At 41.2% G+C, this 24,529-nt stretch overlaps 1 protein-coding gene across 2 annotated transcripts in view; it reads left to right on the top strand.

Annotated features, from left to right (window-relative positions):
* PPM1A (protein phosphatase, Mg2+/Mn2+ dependent 1A) overlaps positions 1–24,529 on the top strand; it is a 204,669-nt gene that overhangs the window by 154,603 nt on the left and 25,537 nt on the right. For both annotated transcript variants that reach the window (XM_029598180.1, XM_029598178.1), the window contains 2 exons: positions 11,599–11,710; positions 15,184–15,241. In XM_029598180.1, the coding sequence (XP_029454040.1) occupies positions 11,599–11,710; positions 15,184–15,241 (170 nt within the window). The remainder of the gene's footprint in view (positions 1–11,598; positions 11,711–15,183; positions 15,242–24,529) is intronic.

The following is a 24,529-nucleotide window of genomic DNA, read 5'->3' as shown; positions in this document are numbered from 1 at the left end:
CTTTTTTAATTTTGCTATATTATATTTGAGATATGGTGAACAGAATGCATATAATATTCAAGGTGCAAGCACACCCTTAATTGATCCATAGATCGATTAAGGGTTTTATTTTTTGTTCCTTTCTGAGTAATTCCTAGCATTGTTTGCCTTTTTTTGACCATCAATGCACATCGAGCTGGGAATTTCAGTGTATTCTCTACAACAGTGTTTCCCAACCCTCTTCTAGAGGTACACCTAAGTAGTCAAGTTTTCAGGATATCTATAATGAATATGCATGAGATAGCCTAGCATACATTGGAGACCCAGGGTGTGCAAATTTATCTCATGCATATTCATTGTGGTAATCCTGAAAACTCGACTTCTTAGGTGTGCCTCCAGGAGAGAGTTGGGAAATGCTGACCTAAAAAGACTCCCAAGATCCTTTTGCTGGATGGTAATTCCTAATATGGAATCCAGCATTGTGTATATGCAAGAATATTTTTCCCCATATTCATGACTTTAATACATTCAGATTAAATTTTATTTTCTATTTAGGTGGCCAGAGCTTCTGTTTTGCAGTGTTAAATGCTACTTTTTGTGGTATTAACTGGATAAACTTAACTTGGTATACACCCTTCCAATTTTTGTGCTCTTGGAGAGCTGCTGTGTACATTGTGCTTGGAAGGCTACTGTGGAAGCATTGGATAAGTTTGATAATATTCATTTGAAATTCTTTTGCTGGGTTGCTTAGCTTGCTTATGCTAGATACGTTTTCTTGCTGGTTAAATTTCTGCTGTCTTTCAGTAGCCACATATAATTTAACTGCATATAATTTTCCTTTTTCCTAATTAAAATTCTACTGAGCTTTAGAAACTTGCTCAGCTAAAACATTTTTTCCTTTTTTTCCTTTTCTTTTTTAATTTGCCAGAGATAGCTGGTTATTTTTTAAATGCCTCTAGGAATTTGAATCTTACTCTTAATCCCACCCACCCCATCTCATTTTTCCACAAACTCATAGTGGACAGGCCTTCCTTATCTCTAAGGATCCTCATTGGCAGAAGTTAAATTGTGATTAATTTATCCTTCCCATCTAGCAGTCCGATGCAGTACAGTACATTCAGCCGAGCGCACTGTTTAACCCGTGGTTGGACACGGGTTTTGGACGTGTATACACAACTCCTTATTCTATAAGGGGATTAACACATCCAAAACGCTCATCCAACCCCCCCCTCCCCCCCCGCAAAACTAATAGCGCTTATCACATGCAAATGCATATTGATGAGGCTATTAGCTATTCTCCCCCAATTCAAAAATAAAATGTTTGCTTGAGGCACACATTTTTACCCTCAGAAATTAACGCCTGCCCAGATTTAATTTCTGAGCAGCCCAAAAAGTGTACAGAAAAGCACTCAGGTTAGGAAAAGGGACACTCAATTAACGAACGTCCATTTTCCTAATGCGTGGCTGTGCACAGATTAGGAAAATGGACGCTTGTAAAATTGAGTGTCCGTTTTCCTAACCCACTGACAGCCACCTTTCCTGGGCACCTGCTGCTAAGGATGTACTAGGGGCGCACATTTGTCCCTAGCGCCTACTTGGCAGCACGACCCCTCATTTAAATATTCGATCATGCGCCCAGCAGAAGTGTCTGGGTGCGGTTTAGGAAAACGGGCACTCAACACTGAGCGCCCGTTTTCCACTCTGATTTATTGAATTGGCCTGTCATAATTTATTAACCTCTTCTGTATGAGTTTAGACTGAAGTCCATCCCATCCCATGCTGGGAAATTTCTCATCCCAGAGTTCAAAAATAAATAAAAACATGCAGACAAAAGTCCAGTAGAGAAATCAAGCTATCCAGTCTTTTGCGGTGAGTGCCACATCTATGATTATCTTCCTGTTGGGGAGAGATTGTATATGCACACCCGGTGCAAGAGGCACTCAGGGAATGAGTACAGTATCTACAAGCTAGAGTGGCTGACTTGGAGGAACTGAGACAGAGAAGTGCCTTCAGGGACATAGAGTAGTCCCACCTTCACACTGGCAGCTTCTGTGCTTTGTTAGAGGAGTAAAGTCACAAGGAACTGAGGCAGATAAATATATAAATGAGAACTTCAGGGTAATAGTAGAGCTGTGCCTTCTCCATTCTAGCAACCTTTCTGCTGCTTTGGAGAAGCAAGGTCACCAGAAAAGAGAACCGCACCTTTCAGTGGTAAGAAGTTTTCCTGTAACTGGGGCATGCCTTCCAGAAGTGTTACCCTCTTTCACCTGCCTCATCTGCCTCAGGGATTTTACATCTATTTTGCATTACATCTGGTTTAAGCAAAGTTTGGTGGAAAAGAGAATAGGATGATCAATCAACCTCATAGGTGGTTGATCTAGAAAAATATATTCAGCAAAGTAGCAGTTTTTTTCAGATACTTTATGAGGGACACTTAAATTTGATTCCAAATTCTCATCCTTCAACCTCAAGTCGGCCGCCATTAGTGATTTGATCATTAGGAATATAGATAGCTGGGTGACTGGCAGCTGGGAGGATCTCTTGGAAACTTGCTTGCCTGGTGCAAAGGTAGCAGACCTCATGCTGGTTTTACAGTTTATTGGCTACTGATTCTTGTCCTTGAGTGAATGCCCTCCTGCAAATTTATAATCCTGCAAGGGCATTATGCTCTTCACAGAGAGGGCTGTTGGAAATTCTGTCTGTTCATCAGGCTTGACTGACAGATGAGAGAATGTGCATTCTCTGTAGATTCTCTGGTCTTCTGGAACACATACTGTTATGAATTGAGAGTAATGAGCTGTGTGAAGCATTTAAAATGAACTTAAAAACTCATCTGTTTCGCCTGGCATATTCTTTGAGCTGAGTTTCTTAAGTTATGGAGCCTCAAGTTTTGTTTATTCTAGCAGCTGTATGGCATTTGTTCTGTCTGGATTTATCTGTTTTTTATTATATATATTCAACCTGTTCACTGCCTTGGGCTATGCATTGGTGGTATATACGCTTTAATACAATAAATAAATAGGATTTTAGAGTGTGCTGGGGAGGAACTGACTATCATGGTCCATGAGGGTACCAGTGACATCGGAGGATACAGGAGGGAAGTACTGGAGGCTACATTTAGGCTTCTAGGTAGCATTCTTGGAAATGCTACTAGTTCCACGTGCAAGATCCCAGAAGCAGGTAGAGCTCCAGAATTTCAGTGCATGGAAGAGACAATGGTGCAGGGAAGAGGGCTTTAAATTCATTAGATATTGGGGAACATTTTGGGAAAGGAAGAAACTTTTCCGGTGGGATGAGCTTCATCTTAACCAAAGTGAAATCCAACTTTTAAACTAACCTATTGAGGAAAGCCAACAGTCATTCAGGAGCACATGGTTCGGCATGTGATATCCACAAAGGATATCTTTCAACAAGGAAAAATAGATTGTCATAGGTATGAAGAAGTGGACAAAACTGATTCCAAATTATTAGTCATCTCCTTGCAAGAGGGATGTGGAAAAGAAAATTTTGAGATGTCTGTATGCAAAAGCCAGTGGTCCGAAAAATAAGATGAAGAGTTAGAGTATATGCACTAGAGGAAGACCATGATGTTATAGACATCTCAGACCTGGTAGAAAAAGGACAACCACTGGAACATGGTGATGATACAAGGATACAAAATATATGGAAATAACAGCAGAAGGAAGTGGTTGTGGTGTGGCACTATATGTCAAGGATTCCCTAGAATCAAGCAAAATATAGAGTCTGCAAGAAACAAACTTTCATTTCATTTTTTAATGTATTGAAATTTATTAATCGCCTACCACAAAGAGGCCTAGGCGATTTACATCATCAACACACATAATAAAAACATAAAATTAACATATACAATAACACACAATTTTCATTTGTTTCACAGAAACAATAAAAAATTATCATATAGAAAAAAAATAGACAATCAGACGCTCAAAATTGTATATCATAATCCTCATATCTTTGAGGAGAATTTGTTCTGTTAACACCACTCTAAAATATATTGTAAGCACGTTGAAGTAAATACTCTTTCAATAACTGTCTAAATTTTTTTGCATCATCCACGGATCTAAGTTCAAATGGAATAAGATTCCATTGTACGGGTGCAGCAATGGAAAAGGAGGTCTCACGAGTACTGTATAAATGTGCTTGTTGAACAGATGGAATTTCTAAAAGATTCAATTGAGATGATCTTAAACATTTTACGGGTTTGTAGATGCGTAATAAAGCATTTGGCCAGTAAGAGGAATCTGAAGCTAAAAGCTTAAAGACAACCATAACTATTTTATATATGATATGTTCAGTTACAACCTGGAATCTTTATGGATAGAAATTCCATGCATGACAAGGAAGAACATAGCACTGGGGGTTTACTATCGCTCACCCAACTAGGATGGTGACACACACGATGGAATGCTAGGAGAGATTATTCACGCAACTAAGCATGGAATAGTGGGAGACTTCAATTACCCTAACATAATTGGATAAATGTCTCATCCGAACATGTTTACCCATCTGAGCATAACAAGAAGATTGTGGACACCTTAAATGACTGCCTCATGAAGCAACTGCTTATAGAACCAACAAGAGGAGGGGCTACTTTAAGCTAGCTCTTACTGGACTGCAGGATCCGGTGCAAGAGGTAACAGTAGTTGAGCTGCTTGTCAACAGTAATAATAATGCAATCAAATTTAAGATAGTCACTGGAGGAAAAAACCAAAAACATAAAACTACAACAATGTATAACTATGATAAGATATGGAAACTGGTTATAAGATAACTAAAAGGAATGGTTACAAGGGTTAAAATTCTGCATGAGGCATGGAGGCTATTTAAAAAAATACTGTTTTGGAAGTCCAGATGAAATGTGTTCCACAAATTTAGAAAAGGTCAAATGAAAAAGAAACATAAGTACCTTCCAAAATGGCTAAATGGTGCTGTAAAAGAGACCATCAAAGATAAAAAAAGCATCCTTTAAAAAATGGAAAGCAGAGAGAAGCAAGATGGCGGCATAGAGAGGCCGTTGAACACAGGCTGCCCTAAAAATCTCGGTTTCCTGATCTATTTTCTTCCATCAATGCCGTCTAAGAGAAAGGGGAAGTTCAGGATTTTCCCCCCAGAACCCATACCTTCTCCAGGTCAGCTAGATATCCTGTGTTTCATGAGCCAGCCGGTGCACGAGGGAGCCGGTGAATTCGATGAGAGTCTCGGCGGGGGAGAGCGGGGCTCTCCGGCGGACGAGGCATCCATCAGCCCTGACCTCCGTCCGCCTCCAGCGCAATGTGACCTCGGCAAAGACGCTCCTCAGTCGCAGACCAATGACACTGTAGGAGCGACTGGGGTGGAGGGAGCGCTTCCTTATCTCGTGCTGGAAGCAGAGAGTTCTTCTTCTGCTGGAGTGGAACAAATCTCCAGCATTTGAGGCTCGGAGGCAGACTGGCCTGGGGATTCTCCAAGGAGGGGAGTTGAGGCTCCTGCAGCTAGTAGCCAAGGATTGACATCGACCAGCGAGTTTGGTGTGTCCTTGCAAGACCAGAGGCGTTGACCCTTGAGGTAGTGTTGGACTTAGTGGCAGGCTACGGGTTATCTTTGAGACGCTTAGAGACAAAATGGACACTCACCTATAATTTTCAACAAAACATTCTTGGGATTCAAGAACAGGCCAGTATGACTTCTAATAGGATCTTGGAGGCTGAAAATAAAATTCAGTCCATTCAAGTATCAAATGTGGTCACTATTAAAGAACAAATGGCCTGTTCTAGACATTTGGAAATCTTAGAGAATAATATTAGACATTTGAATTTACGGATCCTGAATTTTCCCAAAATTGCTGGTGAAATTCCCTTTACAACACTGAAGCGGTTCCTGGTAGAAGCTCTCGGTTTCTCTGAAGAAAATATACCTTCAATCAATTTTTGTCATTTCCTGAATAGTAGAGTTTCTTCTATAGGAGTACCCACTGCTGTTAGTATTCCTGTTAATTTGACTAACATTTTAGAAAATTCAAATATGGATGTAATGGATAGAAATACTTTATTAGTATCTTTTATCTTTGTCCAAGACCTAAATAATGTGATGTGAAATTTCTTTAGGAAATTTCCAGTTATGTATTATGGTCAAGCAGTAAAGATTTATCCAGACTTAGCTCAAGTGACACAAATTAGAAGAAGGGAGTTTCTTTCTTTAAGGCAAAATGTTACTTCTTTAGGCTTTTCCTTCTCCTTAAGCTATCCATGCAAATGTGTCCTTAAGAGGGGTGATGAGTGTTTCATATTTTTTCAACTAGACCAACTTCGCCAATTTATAGATGCCCATAGGCCAGGTGTAGGCAATTCCAGTTCTCGAGGGCTGCAAACCAGTCGGGTTTTCAGGATATCCTTAATGAATATGCATGAGAGAGACCTGCATACACACTGCCTCAGTTGTATACAAATCTATTTCATGCATATTCATTAGGGGTATCCTGAAAACCCGACTGGTTTGCAGCCCTCGAGGACCGGACTTGCCCACCCCTGCCATAGGCCAACCACTTCTTGGCAACTTAAGCAAGGGGAGGTCAATTTTTGCTATAGTACCGGTGGAGAATTCTATATTAAAGCCTTGAATGTAAAGTCGAATTTCCTAATAATTCTCCCTCATAGTTTTCCATTGCCCATTTTCCTTTTTTTCATTCTTGTTTCTTTTTGACATACAGATTGGATAAAATTAGGTAAAATTTCCTTTGTTAAAGCTACTTGTAATGTTTTATATATATATATTCCAACTGTAATGTGCTAATATTCTTTTTTGTTTGTTATATGAAAATGTTACATAAAGAATTAAAAAAAAAAATGGAAAGCAGACCCTAATGAGGAAAATAGAAAGGCACATAAGCACTGTCAATGTATATGTAAAATACTAATAAAGCACGTCATGAGGGAATTTGAGGAGAGACTTGCCAAAGAGGCAAAAACTAATTCAAAAAAAACAAAAAAAAACTTTCAAGTACACAAGGGAATCAGTTGTGCCATTAGTTGAATGGGAGGTAAAAGGGGCAATTAGGGAGGATAAGGCCCAGCAGAAAAAATAAATAATTCTTTGCTTCAGTTTTACAGAGCAAGATGATGGGGAGATACCCACATCTGAACTGTTTTTTTTCTAAATAATGACTGAGGAACTAAATCACATCAGTGTGAATCTGGAAGAAATGCTAAAGTAAATTGACAAATAGTAGCAAATCATTGGGACCTGATGGTATTCATCACAAAGTTCTAATGGAACTCAAATTTGAAATTGCAGACCTAATACTGGCAACCCGGAACCTATCATTCAAATCTGTCTCTATACTTGAGGACTGGAGGGGTAGCAAATGTAACACCAATTTTCAAAATGGGCTCTAGGGGCGACCCGAGCAACTACAGACCAGTTAGTCTGATGTCTGTGCCTGGTAAAATTGTACAAACTATAATTAAGAACATATTATATGGAAAACATGGTTTAATGGGAAAGAGCTAGCATGGATTTAGGAAAAGTAAATCGTGCCTTGCTAACCTATTAGAATTATTTGAAGGTGTAAACAAGCATGTGGATAAAGGAGAGCTGATTGAAAGTGTATTTGGATCTCCAGAAGGTGTTTGACAAGAGTCCCTCAAGAGATTCCTTGATAAACTAAAAAGTCATGGAATTGTTGTTGTCTCAGTGTTGATTAGTAACTGGTTAAAAGAAAGGAAACAAAGAATTGGACTAAGTGGTCAGTTTTACCAGTGGAGAAAAGTGAATAGTGGAATGCCCGAAGGATCTGTCCTGGGACCAGTGTTATTCAACTTATTCATTAATGATCTAGAATGGGGATCAACATATGAAGTGATCACATTTGCAGATGACACTAAAATGTTCTCGGCAGTTAAAAATAGATAAATAAATAAAACCCCAAAACGCAAGCAGATTGTGAGAAACTACAAAAGGACCTTGCGAAACTGGAAAACTGAGCATCTAAATGGCAGCTGAAATTTAATGTGGACAAGTGCAAAGTGATGCATATAGGGAAAATAACTCTAATTTTAGATACACAGTACTATGTTCCAAATTAAGAGTAACCACCCATGAAAAGGAACTAGGAGTTATTGTCAACAGTATGTTGAAATCCTCAGCGCAGTGAACGGCAGCAGCCAAGAAAGGAAACAGAAAGCTAGGAATTATTAGGAAAGCAAGGGCGAATAAAGCAGAGGACATTATAATACCTCCATATTGATCAATGGTACAGCCATACGTTGAGTACTGTGTGCATTTCAAAAAGGATATAGTAGAGTTAGAAAAGGTACAGAATAGGCAAAAATAGTTAAGGGGTTGGAATAACTCCCTTGTGAAGAAAGGCTGAATAAGTCCAGCGCTCCAGCTTGGAGAAGAGATAATTGAGGGGGGGGGGGGGGGGGGAGGATAAGATTGAGGTCTACAAAATCATGAGTGGAGTAGAACAGGTTAATAGGGAATGGGTATTTATCCTTTCAGATAATACAAGGACTAGGGAACACTCCTTTAAGTTAACAGGTAATAGATTTAAAAGAAAATTGGAGAAAGTATTTTTTCACTAAATGCACAATCAAGCTGTGAAATTCATTGCTGGAGGATGTGATCAAGGCAACTATACGGGCCGGGCCGATACAGTAAAAATGCGGGAGAGCAGGCGAACACCCACTGAATAAGGGGTAAAGCTAGCGCGTCCAAAACGCGCGTCCAAATGCTGGCTAACGGTGCGCTCCGTCGGAGCGCACTGTACTGTATCGGCCCATTAGCTAGGTTTAAAAAGGTGTTTGACAAGTTCTTGGAAGAAAAGTCTATAATCAGTTATTAACCAGTTGACTCAGCACTTGTCATAATGAATGAGCAGCAAAAAACGGAATCTATTTTTAGGGATTGTCCATTGTCAGCAGGGCTGGCGTGTCCAAATAGGTGAACTAGGCAGTCACCTAGGGTGCCAGCCATTAGGGGGTGGTAAAGAGCAGTCATATGGGGCAGAGAGTGGAACCCATCCCACTCACAGCCGAGAGGAGTAGAAACTCTATGGGCCGCGAGCAGCACCCGTCCTGCTTGCAGCGGAGAGAAGCAGTGTCTCGATGGACCATGAGTGCTGCCTCTGTGTTTGTGTGTGTGTGTGTGAGAAGGATTGTGTGTGTACAAAAGAGCAATGGTGTTAGTGAGAGAGAGGAAGGGAGTGTGGGTATCCTGCGTGTGTGAATGAGACAAGGAACCTAAGTGTTGTACGAGAGGGGGCCCGTTTGAGTAAATGAGGTCAGGGCCGGAGCCGTGGCCTGGACCCAGGGGTGGGGCAAAGCAGAAGATTTGCCTATGGTGCCTAGTACCCTTGTACCGGCCCTGACTTTTCTAGACCGCCTTCCTCTTTGCTTTTTGTCAGAGATAGGATGCCTGGCTCAGTGGACCTTTGGTCTGACCCAGCATGGCACTATTTATGTTCTTATGTTTCACTGTTATTTAATTGAAGAGATTAATCTCATGTGTCAGTATTTGAAATAACATATGAATAACATATATGATCTGAAGCAGGTTTTTGAGATGGTTTATTGGGATAAATACTTGTTAGTGTCCTTATTTAGGACTACCAGTTGATATCTGATTCTGTGTTCTAAATATAACTAGATATTTACCTTTAGCCAATGTACTGAACTGTTCATGGTACCAGAAAGGTTAATGTGAGTTAAATGCCTGTGTGTAAACTAGCTTGTGTTAGCATTAATGCAAAAACTATGCTAGTGAGCTAATGAGATGCAAAAGTATGCTAAATAGCTCATTAATCTGTTAGCATGGTGAAACACATGGTAACACAGAGACACATTAATGCAAAAAACCCCCCATAAATACTAGAACTTTTTGCATCTGTCCACATTAACCCAGCTCTTTACAAACCGTACTGTATCATCTGTAATAAAGTGTGCCTTGTTTACAAATCATTAACATGCATGCATTAAATACTGTGTTAACAGCCAATTTTAATGCAGTTTAGTACATTGGACCCTTATTTAGTATTTTTGTTTGAGATCATGTTGTGAAGAAAAAAAATGAATTTGCTGCAACTTTGTTACAAAAAATGTTTATTTTTTTATGGACGAGGTGTTATTTTTAAAATTTGAAAAAGCCAGAAGAACTATCTGTCATAGCAGTAGACCTTGAAAAAAAACTCCGTTAGGAGGCTCCATCCAGTTGTATTCTCTGCCCTTCCTTTTATTGTATTGCTCTCCAATTCTAGTATCTATCCATACTTAAGCCTTTTAGAGCCCACTGAGCTGGCAGCAGGTTTTGATTTTATTTGACATGTTCAAAATGCAAATATTTAATTTCATTACACTATGGAAATGTGTTCAGACCATGAATACTTTACATTCAAGACCACCTACATTATTTGGTAGAGCTTTGTTAATTTCTTTGTATCACTTCATTTTTTTGTAGAAAAGCATTTCAAGACTTAAGTATATTTTTAAAAAGTCTTTCTGAAGCAGGAAGATGCTAATATTCAAATATGCAAAGTCCTTAGTTTATTTAGGATTGTAACAGTATCTTAATGTACATTCTAAAAATCTGTTATAAGCCAAGGGTTAGATTGAAGAGGAGAACTGCCAAATTGCAATGGAACAAGGAAGATACAAAAGTGTTTTTAAAATACTGCAAGAATGAGTACTACCATTACTTTTTGTTGGTGTTCATTTAGATGTATTGATAGTTCCATCCAAATATTAATGTATTGGTTTAGTATGTTAAATGTACTGTGGCTGTAGGTTGTTATATGTGTAGGTTAGACAAAAAGTATAAATCCCTTTATTTTTGTACAGCAGAACTTTTAGCATTAGAACATGTAGAATATACTAGATGTTAAAGATTACATAATAAAGGAATTTGGAAAACTAAATCTGAGACCTTGCTTTTTATTCAGATCTAAGTGTTAAAAGGTAAAATGTGAGTTTGAGCAATAGTCTCTCACAAAACATATGATTGAACAACTTTGTTTCAGATAATACTGGTGTATTTACCTAATCTTTTACTTCATCTGGTCTATCTAAAGCTGCATTTCTATTTAAAGTTTCAATGCAGCATGAAATACAATTAAAATGTTCATTGTTGAATATGATTGAGATGTGAATATTTGACAACTGTTAAATTATCTCTGAAACATTCAGCATATCCTATTACTGGTGTAAACCTAAATTTATCAATTTCAGATAACAGTAATGACAAAATCATGTCAGCCCTCTCCAGTGCAAATTGTTTCACTGACTTAATTTTGTAAATCTTAATTGAGGAACCTGTGTACATATGTACACTTGAAGATTCCTGTTGGTAGTTTAACATTTTGACTTAATTTTAAATTTGTCATTTTGTACTTCACAAGTATCTTTAGAACTCTGTTAAAAAAAAAATCAGAATTTTGTCAGCTTATGTATTATTTTGTGTAGAACTAAAGACTAGCATATAGTAGTAGCAAAGAAGTGTAAAAGGCAATATTTGAACATGATACATGCCTCCTGTAAAGTAATGTTGTCTACTTGTTGATGAAATTGTTTCAATCTTTTCAAGTTAAATTTGGACAGCACTTACAAAAAAAGTACTTCTGATTCCCAGAGATCATAAAGAAGCAGGGTGAAGAAGGCGCACCAGACTTAGTCCATGTGATGCGTACGTTAGCAACTGAGAGCATCCCTAATCTCCCACCAGGGGGTGAATTGGCAAGCAAGTGAGTTTACATAGTGTAAATGTACTTTTGATCTATAGTAAAGGGGCTATTGGTAATGCCACCTGTTTGTTTAAAACAGAAAGTGTGTATGTAATCTTAAATAGGCAAATTTGAGAATGGAAATAAATGTATATGCATGCATACACCTGTGCAAGAAGAAAACTTAAAGAAAGGGGTGTTCTCTGTTAGATAAGTACAACTTTTATTAGAGATTTCTGTATGCCCGCATATAGCACTTGGTTAAGGGCGATACTCTAGCAAAGTAATAAATGATGTGAAATTGTGTGCTCCCTTAATGATACTATTTACCCACTGCAGGCAAGAGACCACAGATTATTAAAAACACTTTGAAGTCAGGTACCACTTTTGTTAAATTAGTAAGTACTGGTTGCACCTTTTCCTTTAGGTCCTTTTTTGATAAAAATAATAGTTTGAGAACACAAACATTGGTTGTGACAGAGTATTTTACAATTTTTTATAATAGAACATTTGTATGGCTTAATATTGGAAAGTACCCACAAAAGAGGAGTGGAGATAAGCAGGCACACACTATACATGTCAATAGCAAATGCAAGGAGTGTCTGATAAAGGTCGGCGATCCCACTCTGGCTCCTTTTTTGGCACACTTTTTCCTCCCTTTTAAAATACCAACCCAGTAGGCATTCAGTAACTTTTGAAAGCTGTTATTTGCTATTGAGCTTAAAAGTTACTTGTGGAAACAGTGGGGCAGATTTTCAGAGCCCTGCTCGCGTAAATCCGCCCAAAACCGGGCGGATTTACGCGAGCAGGGCCCTGCGCGCCGGTGAGCCTATTTTACATAGGCTCACCGGCGCGCGCAGAACCCCGGGACTCGCGTAAGTCCCGGGGTTTTCGGAGTGGGCGTGTCGGGAGGCGTGTCGGGGGCGGGGCCGGAGCGCGCGGCGTTGCGGGGGCGTGTCGGCAGCGTTTTGGGGGCGGGTACGGGGGGCGTGGCTACGGCCCGGGGGCGTGGCCGCGCCCTCCGTACCCGCCCCCAGGTCGCGGCCCGGCGCGCAGGAGGCCCGCTGGCGCGCGGGGATTTACGCCTCCCTCCGGGAGGCGTAAATCCCCCGACAAAGGTAGGATGGGGGTTTAGACAGGGCAGGGCGGGTGGGTTAGGGAGGGGAAGGTGAGGGGAGGGCAAAGGAAAGTTCCCTTCTAGGCCGCTCCGATTTCGGAGCGGCCTAGGAGGGAACGAGGGTAGGCTGCGCGGCTCGGCGCGCGCAGGCTATACGAAATCGATAGCCTTGCGCGCGCCGATCCAGGATTTTAGCTGATACGCGCGACTACGCTCGTATCTACTAAAATCCAGCGTACTTTTGTTTGCGCCTGGAGCGCAGACAAAAGTAGGCTGTTCGCGCTCGTCTGAAAATCTACCCCAGTATGTGTCAGATTCTAATTTTGTCTGTTTTTGCTGCTATTGTCCTGTTAATTTGGTCCACCTCATTGTATATTATTTTCTCTGATTAACCAAAATTTGTTTTCTTGATTTAACCTGTCCATCCTGATGCAGCTTTGGCAAAACATGGTCTGTATCAGGGGACTGAGTTTCAACTACTACTGCATATAAGTACGTATTTCAAGCATATTCATTATTGCATGGATGTTGATTTAAACCAACATGACTTGAAAGGTCTGTGGTTTTTGTTATTTGAAAGAGTCTGATTGCCTACCTTTAGCAGACACACTTTGCATTTGCTATTAAAACTGGAAAATAACATAGATGCAGTTTCATGAAAAATGTTGCTTCCTTGTCTAGAAAGTCCTTTTAATGAAAATTATTTGATGTTTTAAAGATAATTTTGAAATCCCTTTTTAAATGCGAAATCAGTAAAAGTATGCCACTAAACCTGGGTCCCTTGGCCCCTTAAAAAGGAAAAAGATATCTCAAGCTGGTGACATCATTGTTGTATGAAAGCAAGTGCATAAAAACAAGGATGCCATCAGCCTCACAACACTTTGTTCCATTATGGTAGAATGAAGGTTTGAGCTAAAGAAATATTTATATGCCTTCCAAATTGCTTTCTCTTCATTAAAAAAAAAAAAAAAAAAAAGATTGCTTCAGCATTTTGGATTAACTTGCCATAATGCATGAAGCAAAAAAGTTTTGAAAATACCTGAGCAGAGATTTGCAGATCACTTAATATGCTGACATTTATGTTGCACTCCATATCACAGGGGAGTAAACAGCAAAAGCTGCCAATAGGGATTTTATTCTCATTTATATAATGAGAATTCTCAAAAAAAGATATTCCTGTGGTTGCTTGTCTTTTGTCTTATTTTAAAGCAGCAAGATCTAGATTTCTTAAAATATTGACTTTTTTTTTTAGTCTTACTGGATTTTTAAATCTTATTTTCATGTTTCCATTCTCTTTTGTCTTAATGTTTCATGTTACATTTTTATGCTTTTGCAAGACAAAAAAATTGTTTACCTTTTTTAGCACTACTTTTAAAATTTCCCTGGAGTCCTCTGTTAAATGATTTGCGCTGTGCTGATGTTGTACATTTACAGTGGTACTTGCATGGAGGATGATGAGGAGCAGCACAGCAGCACTTTGGTTTACTTGGATTCATAATAGTGGAATTGTTAATAGGAGCTTTAAAAAAAAAACTTTTACCAGTGTTTCTTTAGAAATTAAATGAAAATTTAAAAAATGAGAGGGAAAGCTCTGATGATGCATGCATTTAGCTGCAAGCTAAATTATATCAGTTTTCTGCCAATACTGCTGCTTTATATGCAGAAACATCTTGATAATTAATCAAATGTCCTATTTTTATCTGCTTGTTTATTAATATGTTGAACTGTCTAAAACACAGAAAACAAAAGTAAAGTGAGGAAATATATCAACCTAACAAAAGGGTTTTTAAAGGCATGCTCACTAAGTGGGGGGGAGTATTACAGAGAGACTTGGTAACACGTTTGCATTTAGTATATTGTAGTATACTAAATGCTGCTCTGCTGTAAAAGCAGTTCTGTGCTTTTTCTTAGGATGATGAATACTCTCACCTTGTGTGTTTTGTCACTTTATTTAGAAGAAATTGCTACTCTTGTAGAATTTTTTAATTTGTGATAACTAACTTATACAGCAGAGCTAAAATTGGTCTGTTTTGCTCACTTCATTGCAGACCTGTAACAGTTTTCTTGGTTTTAGTCATTTTTTAGCATAATCACATTTGTTTTGTCTCTTCATTCTTGTCTTCCTCCTTCAGTTTGTTTTTTTTTAAACAAGGAGTCATCTCTGAAGACTGCATCGAAATGTTCTAAAATAGAACTCAGTTGTAACCATTAAATAGAATATTCAAGGGAACAGAAACATTATGCTATATCATTAGTCATTCTACAATTTTAAGTGTTTCCATGTTAAATGGCTAAACCTAATAATAACCAAAAGCTGTTTTAGAACCAGAAATATTAGTTGCAGATCTTTAACATTTTGTCTTACCCTTTAATTTAGACGGAGTGTGATTGAAGCAGTTTACAACAGACTGAATCCCTATAGAAATGATGACACTGTAAGTATAACATGTATTTTTATTTTGATGATTTCTTTGTTTCCTTCTCTTTTTTACCCTTTAAATCTGTATCTTCCTTCCCTTGCCTGACAATAACTATTGAAATCCTTTGAAGGGAGAAAGTCATCCTGCCATGATGGCTGTTTGATATTTCATGGATTAACCACTCAAGTACACCATAAGTAGTGTAACCCTATATATCTTGACCTACCATCAGACCAGTGCTTTTAAGTTTCCCTTCACGGTAGGAAATGTGATATATCAAACATGGTAGGTGTGAATAATAGTGCACTTTAGTCACTAGTCCCTTTCATAAAAATGTTTCATCTTTGTCACACTGTATTTTAACTTCTCCTAGGACAAGCAGGATGGTAGTCTTCACATATGGGTGACATCATCAGATGGAGCCCGGCATGGAAAACTTCTGTCAAAGTTTCTAGAACTTTGACTAGGCACACTAAGCATGTGCAGCATGCCACGCGTCCACGCAGGGTCCCTCTTTAGTCTCTTCTCTTCCATGGAGCTGTTTGCCTTGCAGGTTTTTGGAGTTCTTCTCTTTAGAGTCTTTATCTCGGTACTATTCTGCGCTGGGTCCCCCTTCCCCCATTGGTGATTCAGGGCGGTGTGGTAAGTTTTTTCAACCTTCTTTGTGGTCGATTCCCAACTGTGCCATTCTCTGTATCCACTGGTCATCGACCACTCGCCAGCTGTTTTTTATGGCGTCAGGATTTCACAAATGCCCCCAGTGCCCGCGGACCATGTCTATCACGGATCCGCATGACGTTTGCATCCTCTGCCTGGGGGAGTCATCTTTGCGACCAAATAACCCCCAATGGACATCTGGCTTGTCTTGATAAAATGGAAAAACGCTTTGGGACTAAAAAGCTCCATGATCGTGATATCAGCTTTGCTTATTCCCTCACAGCTACTTCTGTGACAATTCTGGAGCTGCAGCAGCTGGTTTTTCTAAAAGGCCTTTATGTTTTCTTTTTTTCCTTTTATACCTTATCGCATTTATTTATATATTTATTTATTTATTTATTTAGAGTTTTTATATACTGTTCGCACATCATATCGCTTTACATATAACTTGTAACTTTTCGGCAGTGCCTTTACATAGAACAGTAACTATGCGTACAGAAACTAACAAAATAACCTGGAAACTGAGTAACTATTTACAGGATTCAATGGTAAATCGTCCATAAACTGGTAAGAGGTAGAGTCCATTTTATTTTATTTTCTCCTTTTCTCCTGTTTCAAGCCTCTCTGCCAGCCGCATGGCGGGCCTTGTGCACTGTGCAGCCTGGCAGAGGTTGTTCTTTTCTCCTTAATAAATAATGCTGCATCTGCAGCTTTTTGTGTTGACCTCTCCTTTAATTTGTCTGCTTTTTGCCTTTTTCAGGTGCCTCATGGGACTTGGCAGTATGCAGTCTGTGTGGTCCGAATAGGCCTCTGGCCTGGAGACTTGCATGAGTTCTCATCCAAGCAGGACTTCCAGGAAGTTTCCTCTGACCACTAGGCATCAGTGGAAGCTCAGACAGTGAAGGAGTCCAAGACCCCGGACCATTCCCATGGGGCGGAGAGCTCATCTTCCCACAACTCTTGGGAATTAAGCTCCAAGGACCCAAGTTAATATTCACTCTTGTGCGCTGGATGATGTAACCTCCTCTCTTGTATGTTAGCTTGCTCTGGCAATGCAACTCCTTGGGAGAGAGGGTGAGCATGAGCCTGGACATTCAGCTTTGCTGCTGCACCATTGATTACATGCCTGTAATTGATTGCCCATGCATATTGTGCCAGAGTACTAATGGTCAGACACTGGAGTGTGAAACACCAGGGACGCTGTCGAGCGCCATGGACTCCCTTGACTCTGTCAAGCAACATGGTTTACGTTCAGCATCATGACTGTTATCGAGGGTGGTGGGTGATGTTAAGTGCTATAGTCATCCTGGGCACTGTTGACCGCCATGGATGCCATCGAGTGCCATGGGTGGTATGGAGCACCATGGATACAGTTGCCCATGGGCACCATTGAGCGCCAGGTTCAGCATTGAGCGCTGTGGATGCTCTTGTTGCCATCAAGCACCGGGGATGCCATAGAATGCCATGGGCACCGTAGATCACCATGGATGCCAACAAGCACTGTGGATGCTGTCAATGCCATAGAGCACAATGGATGCCATTGAGTGCCATCAGTTTCATCAAGTGCTGTGATGCCCTCAATTCCGTTGAGCACCATGGACACTAATGCACTGTCAAGCACCATAGATGCCTTTGAGGGCTATGGTGCCATTGTATCTATGCTGGGAGTACCATCGACTCTGTCAAGTGCCATGGACACTATTGAGAACTGTCAATGCCATGGGAGCAGCGATGCCATCGCACACCATGTGCCATCAGGACACCAAGGGCACTTGTCAACGTCAAGTGCTGTGAATGCTGCTGTCTCCATGAGAAGTTATAGAGACAGTGGACGTGGTTGACACCGGGAGTTGTCTAGACCTTCAAGTGCCATGGGTGCCGCTGGTCACCAACAATACTGTTGGCACTGTGGAGTGCCTGGATGTCATAGGTCTGCGACTGTGCCCCACTTTCATATGGCTTGTAGGGGCGATTGGGACAACCTGGTTACTGTTATACTCTCCCTCTCCTTTGGAGATTTGGCTATTGGAATTTGAGAAGTGATCTTATAGGTTCATTCTTGGCTTGTTTTTACTCCCCTTTCTCCAAGTGGGCTTTGCCTTTGTGTGGCGGCCACTCTCTGTTCCTTATTGGAACTGGGAGCCCCTTGGACAGAAGCACTTACTCTGCCATTGCACTACTGCGCAATGGAGATGCTTTGTGGCAGGAAGGGAGCTCTCACAGACTTTGGGCCCCTCGCCGTGATAGGGGTTCCCTATCTTGGAAATCCACTCCCCTGCAACAGATGAGGATTTCTCCCATGTGGGGGGGGGAGTATCTCCCTTGTTACCTTCTGGACACAATGTCCATGTTCACTTTGTGACTGCTTTTGCCCATCAGTGTTGTGTTTGAGTGGTACTCTGTCTAAGAAGGGGGTTTTATCTCCTCTGTAATCCAAATGGCATGTATATCTTCAGACAACTTACCATGCACATAGCTGCATGTATTAGGGGATGGAGGATCTTGCAAAAGAGGTCCCGCTCCCTTGTTGCAGTCAAAGGTTGTCGTTTCTTCTTTCAAGAGGTAAACCTGTCAGTGAGAGCATTCGTAGGCTGACAAGGCGGTTCTTGTCCGTACAGATGCTCTTTCCACTTCGTATGCCATGAGGTTATTAGATGGAAGAACAAATTATTTTGGGCAATATAGTTTTTAATACCTATGCCCAATTGGTGAGCAATTTGTTCTGCTATGCTGAACCTGATCTGGTACCCTCGGGATTCCCAGGTCAGTGAAGCAGTCTGGTTTCTACAGAGGCTGGCTCTTACAGCATTCCTGTTTTTGTATTCTCAGGAGAAAGGTTTCCGGATTTCTTCTTCAGAATGTTTTCACCCTTGTCTCTCAGTGTTATTCCTGTCTACTGAGAGGAGATGTGCCCTGTGAACTGTCAGTCTCGGTAACAACTTGCTGATGGAATCAGCAGAGGGTTAGTATAGTTGGGGTGTTGCCCATAATTGATTTCTATGGCCTAGAGGCTATTTCTTTCTAAACCTGCAGTCTAAGGGTCTCCCTTCTTATATTCTTCACTTGTTCTTTCAGTAAGAATGTCAAGGGAGAAGCCATGATACAATTTAGAGTATCTTAGCATATAACTTCAGGGACTGGACACCATCCTTTCAGTGTTGTTGACTTTTTAGGCTTTCACTGGCCAAGATGCTTTCCTTTCGCCTGAGCTTCCTGCCAGGTGCTTGGATTCTATTCCTGTTGTTCTGATGATGTTGAAAACATGGATCCTTGGATCGGCTGATCAATATGAATTGAATAGCCGAGAGGTGGTTCAAGACAGGAAACAGTTTAAATACTGTAACTTGTATTTAATAGTACTTGGGAACAAATCTGAAGACAGAACAGCCAAGCAAAGTTCAAGTGACGAGATAAATCAGAAATCCAAACAGCAGTGTGTCAGATGAGGACAGGAAACAGTTAATTTCTGAACAGGCAATTTACACAAGTACTCAAACAGTGTAAACTGAGGAATCCAGTAATATAATTATTTAAACACTAAATCATTAATTAACTAAACTGAGACTGTATAAAAATATAGAAGAAAATAATAAAGATAACAGACTGACAGAGCATAAAAGTCGATACAAGCCTCTTACAGTTGGTTTCGGTTGCCAAGGCAACGTGGAAGCCTCGCTGGGACTTCTGTATAGACCTCTGGTCATGATGTGCAGCTCGAGCTGCACCTTGATGGGATCTCCCGTCTCCTGCCAGAGTCCCTCCCCAACATGCGCCATGCACAACGCTCGCAACCCTAAATATAAAATCCAATCCACCGGCCTGTGAGCGATGACGTCGCACATGCGCACACACCTCGACGTCACGCTCTGTGACCCGACCGGCGCGCACCCCAGCAACGCCAAAATCCCAGCAATCGAGAACGACCCGGCCTACCAAACCGAGCCACCCCGAGAGGCAAAAACCCCAATTGAGGAACCTTAACAGATGAGATAAACATCGTGATATCTATGCAAATGCAATTTGTACTTCTTCAGATGCTAGTGAACTACAGTTTTCTTTCTAGAGGCTCTCTAGCCCAGATTGTCTTGTGATACCAAAGAAAACCTATGTGGTCTTTGTCCAAGAGCTTTTTCTCTTGATTGATGATTTGTGCTCTTGCCTGTACAGGAGGACCTAGGCCTTCTGGTGTTTGTCAGAGTTAGCAGTATGGAATCTTGGATTGCTTTAATTTTTGTGCAATGAAGGACTTCTTGCCCTGAGTTCACATCACAGCCCTGCCTTAGGTGCCTATGTTGTGCATCGAGGTTTTTGTCTCTGTCTGTCCCATGGGTCTCTTTGAAGTGTAAAACCCAACTCTTTCCCTCCTAGAGCCCATTATGGGTCAGCTGCCTCACAAACAATAAGGGGAAAGGTGGTACCTTCCACATTATGGGGTTTCCCTGCCTTTCTCTTGTTTTTGGTCAGTCTGTAGCTTGGGATTCATCCATGTGTGAGGACTGCCATCCTGCTTGTCCTCAGAGAAAACAGAGTTGTTTACCAGTAACAAGTGTTCTCAGAGGACAGCAGGATTTCACTCCTCGGAATTACCTCTGCTTCCCCTGGGAGTTGGGTTCTCCATGTATAAGTTATATCATGGACTAAAGGGCTCTGCCTAGGGGGCAGGAGGTGATTACAGCTTCACATGGATTGTAGAGCATACTGAAAGTTCTAGAATCTTTGAGATCAAGGTTCCACACCGGGCTCCATCGAAAAATGTCACCCATGTGTGAGTACTGACATCCTGCTGTCCTCGGAAAGCACTTGTTTCAGGTAAGCAACTCTGCTTTAGCTTTGCTCAGTTTTGAAGTTAGAAGAGTTTCTATTCACAGTAGCATGAATTAACAATAGTGTATGAACTAGTGCATCACTACTGGCAATTTCTGAGTACTGGGATACCACATATTGGCTGCAAAATTTGTAAGCAGGCTCATCGCTGGGCCAAGTGGCACCCCTGGGCAGTTTGGTGGGTAGGACAAATTCCCCTCTATTAACGCAGCCACATAGGAGCTCTAGAGAGTTTCTGCTTGGTTTGGAGCACTGGCACCCCACTCCCTAAGGAGGTGTGTTGGTGCTCCAGGTGTTCGACTGCCTTATCCCTTCTGATGGCCCTGATTTTTATCCTTCAATTACTGCAAAGAAAGTAGTAGAACAATATGAAGCATGTGTAAATTAAAAAGAAAAAAATTACCTTGTGGAAGCATTGTCGGAGAGGAAATGGAAATTTTGGAAAAACTGGAATGTTTGCAGTGGTTACCTCCTAACCAAAACTAATCTTATTTATGCCAAGAATAAAAAATATACAATATTTAGTTAGAAGTATTGTTAGATATTTTTATTAAATAAGTTTATACAGTTTAGTTTTTATTAAAATGAGACTAGCCCCTATTGACAGTATCTGAATATCAGCCAGTGGCTTTCTGGGGTAATGACTTGTGTGTGATTTTAGAAGGGGCTGGAAGACGAAAGATTACTTATGTTTATGTCCCAGAGAGCCAGTTGAATGTATATTTATAATTTATTACTGTTCACTTGTATTAGATAAGACTGTGCCTATGTTTGCCAGTTGTTTAAATTAAGAGTTACAAAAAATAATGAAACTATATGTAGTGTACATATAACAGTTTTTTCTGTTTTTCCCAAAATTTCATTTTTCTCATTGCAACTTGGGTAAAATATTTTCTGCGTATTTTTTTTCCTGCATCGGATTGTTAACTTGTTTTTTTGTTATGAGGATGGAATAATTAATTTTTATATGTCCTGTCTGAGCATGTACATTATAATTTGGACAACATAACACACACACATACACACACACGATTAATTTAGAGTTAAATTACTAGGAGATGTTTTCATGTATTGTTGAGTATTTCCTACTTTAAGCTTTCAGCGAGGATTTATAAGTGATCATTTTTTTCTCTGAAGACAGAATGACTGTCCTCATATGTGGGTATCAACATCCAATGGAGCCCAACCTGGAACTTTTATGTTAAGGTTTCTAGAACTTTGACTGTGCCTCACTGGGCATGCCATTATACCATGTTTTCATGCAGAGGCCCTTTCAGTCTCTTCTTTTCCACAGAGCCCACTGGTTGTGGTTCTTCATTCTCTTGCTCTTTGTGTCCTCTCTTGGCATTAAAATTTGCAGGATCATTTGTCTCAGGGCTTCACAGTCTTGTTCCTCTCCATTGTATTTCTTTAGGTAGGTTTTTCAGTCATTTCTCTAAGTTTCTGTTCCATCTCTGTGCCCAGTCAGTGCATCATTGGTGCCCTGCAGGCATCGATTACCTCCCAGCCATCGAGTTTGATTTCACTTCCCTTGTTTTCCAGCCAACCATAGACAAGCAGACCAGTGACTTCCCAACAGTGCCCTCTGTGTTCCAGGGTTACATCTATCACAGATCCCCATGATAGATATATTCTGTGCCTGGGGCCATCGCATGACATCCAGAAGTATTGCCTGTGCATGACCATGACCTCAAAAGGATGACAGTTCTGACTGAAGCAGAGATGCATTTTGGGTACTAGAAGACCAATCCATCTGCATCAGGGTATCAACATCAGTGGAGCCAAGAGTTGCATTTGACGCTGCTGATGCCTCAACATCAAGGGGTCATGCCATTTCCTCGACATTGAGCACCTGCAGGGATCTGTGACACAAGCCATCACCTGTCTCTTTCTGTTCAAAGAAGGTGTCTGGTTCCGCTTCTTCTACACTGACTTCAAGGAGTTCCAATGCTGGACACCGAGCAAAGGCAAAGAAGCACCGGCATTGATCTTCATTGGTGTGTGATGCTGGGCGTGGGAAATCTGGGGATGCTCTGGAGGTGATCAAGAACGCCTCCCCCAAAGTGGCCCCATGGAGAGAAGAGCTCATCCTCACTGAAGAACCGGGACCCCTACCAGTCTCTGGGGTCCTGATGTTAGCCACCAATATACGTCTTGGTTCCAAAGTTGGCCATCCTTCCTGCCTTTGAGTCGGTGTTGGCTTTGGCTGACTTTGAGGAAAAGCTGGACAAAAAGATACAGCAGTCCTTGGACAAGGCACTGTGAGGCCTTGTTGCTCCAGCATTAAGGGCATCGGGACCAGCACAAGCCAGTGTGTTACCACTGTTCAAGTCCCTATAGCTGCCCAGAGGCCTTGCACTGGTGCCAGTTCCCAATGGGAATCAGGGTCGATGGTAGTTGCCCCAATGGTGATCTCCAGTACAACAGGGGAGGAAGCTTCCCTGAGGTGCCAAAGTTCCTTGGGTTCCAGGAACTTTCTGCAGGACCGGCACATTATTGGTCTTCACTACTGACCTACCAGGGTCGGACAACAAACGTTCTTAGGAAGTGGCTATAGATGCAGTGATGCCTCTCATGAAGAGGGATTGATGGGTCTCTCCTCCCCCAGAGAGAAGGAAGTTCCTCCTGAAGATGAATGATGAAGGCCATGTTCTTTTCTTTGCTGCTGGAGGATCAGACCAGGAACAAGATGCTGGACATCCTTCATTTCATGGAGCTCCCTAAGGAGGTCATGGTAATTCCAGTTCATGAAATCCTTCAAGAGGAATAGAGGAGGATATGGGAGAAATCTTCTCTGTGGCTGCGGTCAGCAAGAAGGCAGACATAATTTATCTCATCCAGAAGGCTCCTGGATTTGAAAAGTTAGCTACCGACCAATCTGTGGTGGCCGAAACTATTCTCAAGAGAACCAAAAGGTCTAGGATCTCTGTGCCCTTGGGGGAAGGATTGTAGAACCCTGGGTATTCTTAGCAGGAAGGTGTTTCTGGAAGCTGTACTAAATACCCACATAACCTTCTACCAGCTCTTTTTATGGGCCAGTACTTGCAGGACCTATTAAAGCAGATACAGATAGTGGCTGAGTGGCTTCCTCAGAAGCAACATGACTCCCTCCAATCACTGGTAGGAAAGGGAATGGTATGCAGAAAATACATGGCCCACTTGACCTTTGATGTTTTCAAAATTGCATACAGAGTTTCTGTTGTGGGGACTGGTGCCCAAAGACTTGCCTGGCTGCAGGCATCTGACCTGAGGTTCAGGAAAGACTCACAGATGTGCTGTGCATTGGAAAGAATCTCTCAGAGATAGGGTTAGGAAGTGGTAGCACAGATATGTGAAATTTGCAACACTTCATCATCTCTCCATAGCCACTTCCTCTGTGTCAGTCTTCCTCTTCCAGGAAGTAGCCAAAAACAGGGCAAAGGAGGTGCTTTTTCCAGCCAAGAATGTGCTACTCGCCAACCCATGCTCAGCAGGTCCCTGGTGCCTGTCTGAGGCAACAGCGTGCCCTTAAGCCACATCCAGCACCCTAGTCAACACCTGCATTCCCATACCCATGCCAGATGACCATCCCATCAGAGGAAGGCTGAGGTTTTACTTATACCATTGTACCAGTGTAACTTAAGACATGTGAGTCCTCAGCATCATAAGAAGAAGGTGCAAATTATATCTATTGGTATTCTGCCAAATTCCCACTCTAGACACCAGTTGGGGTGTCTCAATGCATCAGGAATTGCTTCAAAAAGATCTCTCTTCCCTCTTAAAACTAATGCGTTTGAGCCTGTTCAATTACAGGAAAGAGGGCAGGAATTCTCCTTGATTCTA

The sequence above is a fragment of the Rhinatrema bivittatum genome, chromosome 4 (genome assembly GCF_901001135.1).
Source record: "Rhinatrema bivittatum chromosome 4, aRhiBiv1.1, whole genome shotgun sequence".
NCBI lineage: Eukaryota > Metazoa > Chordata > Amphibia > Gymnophiona > Rhinatrematidae > Rhinatrema > Rhinatrema bivittatum.
The sequence above is the reverse complement of the archived record's forward strand: the minus strand, read 5'-3'. Positions and strand labels throughout refer to the sequence as shown.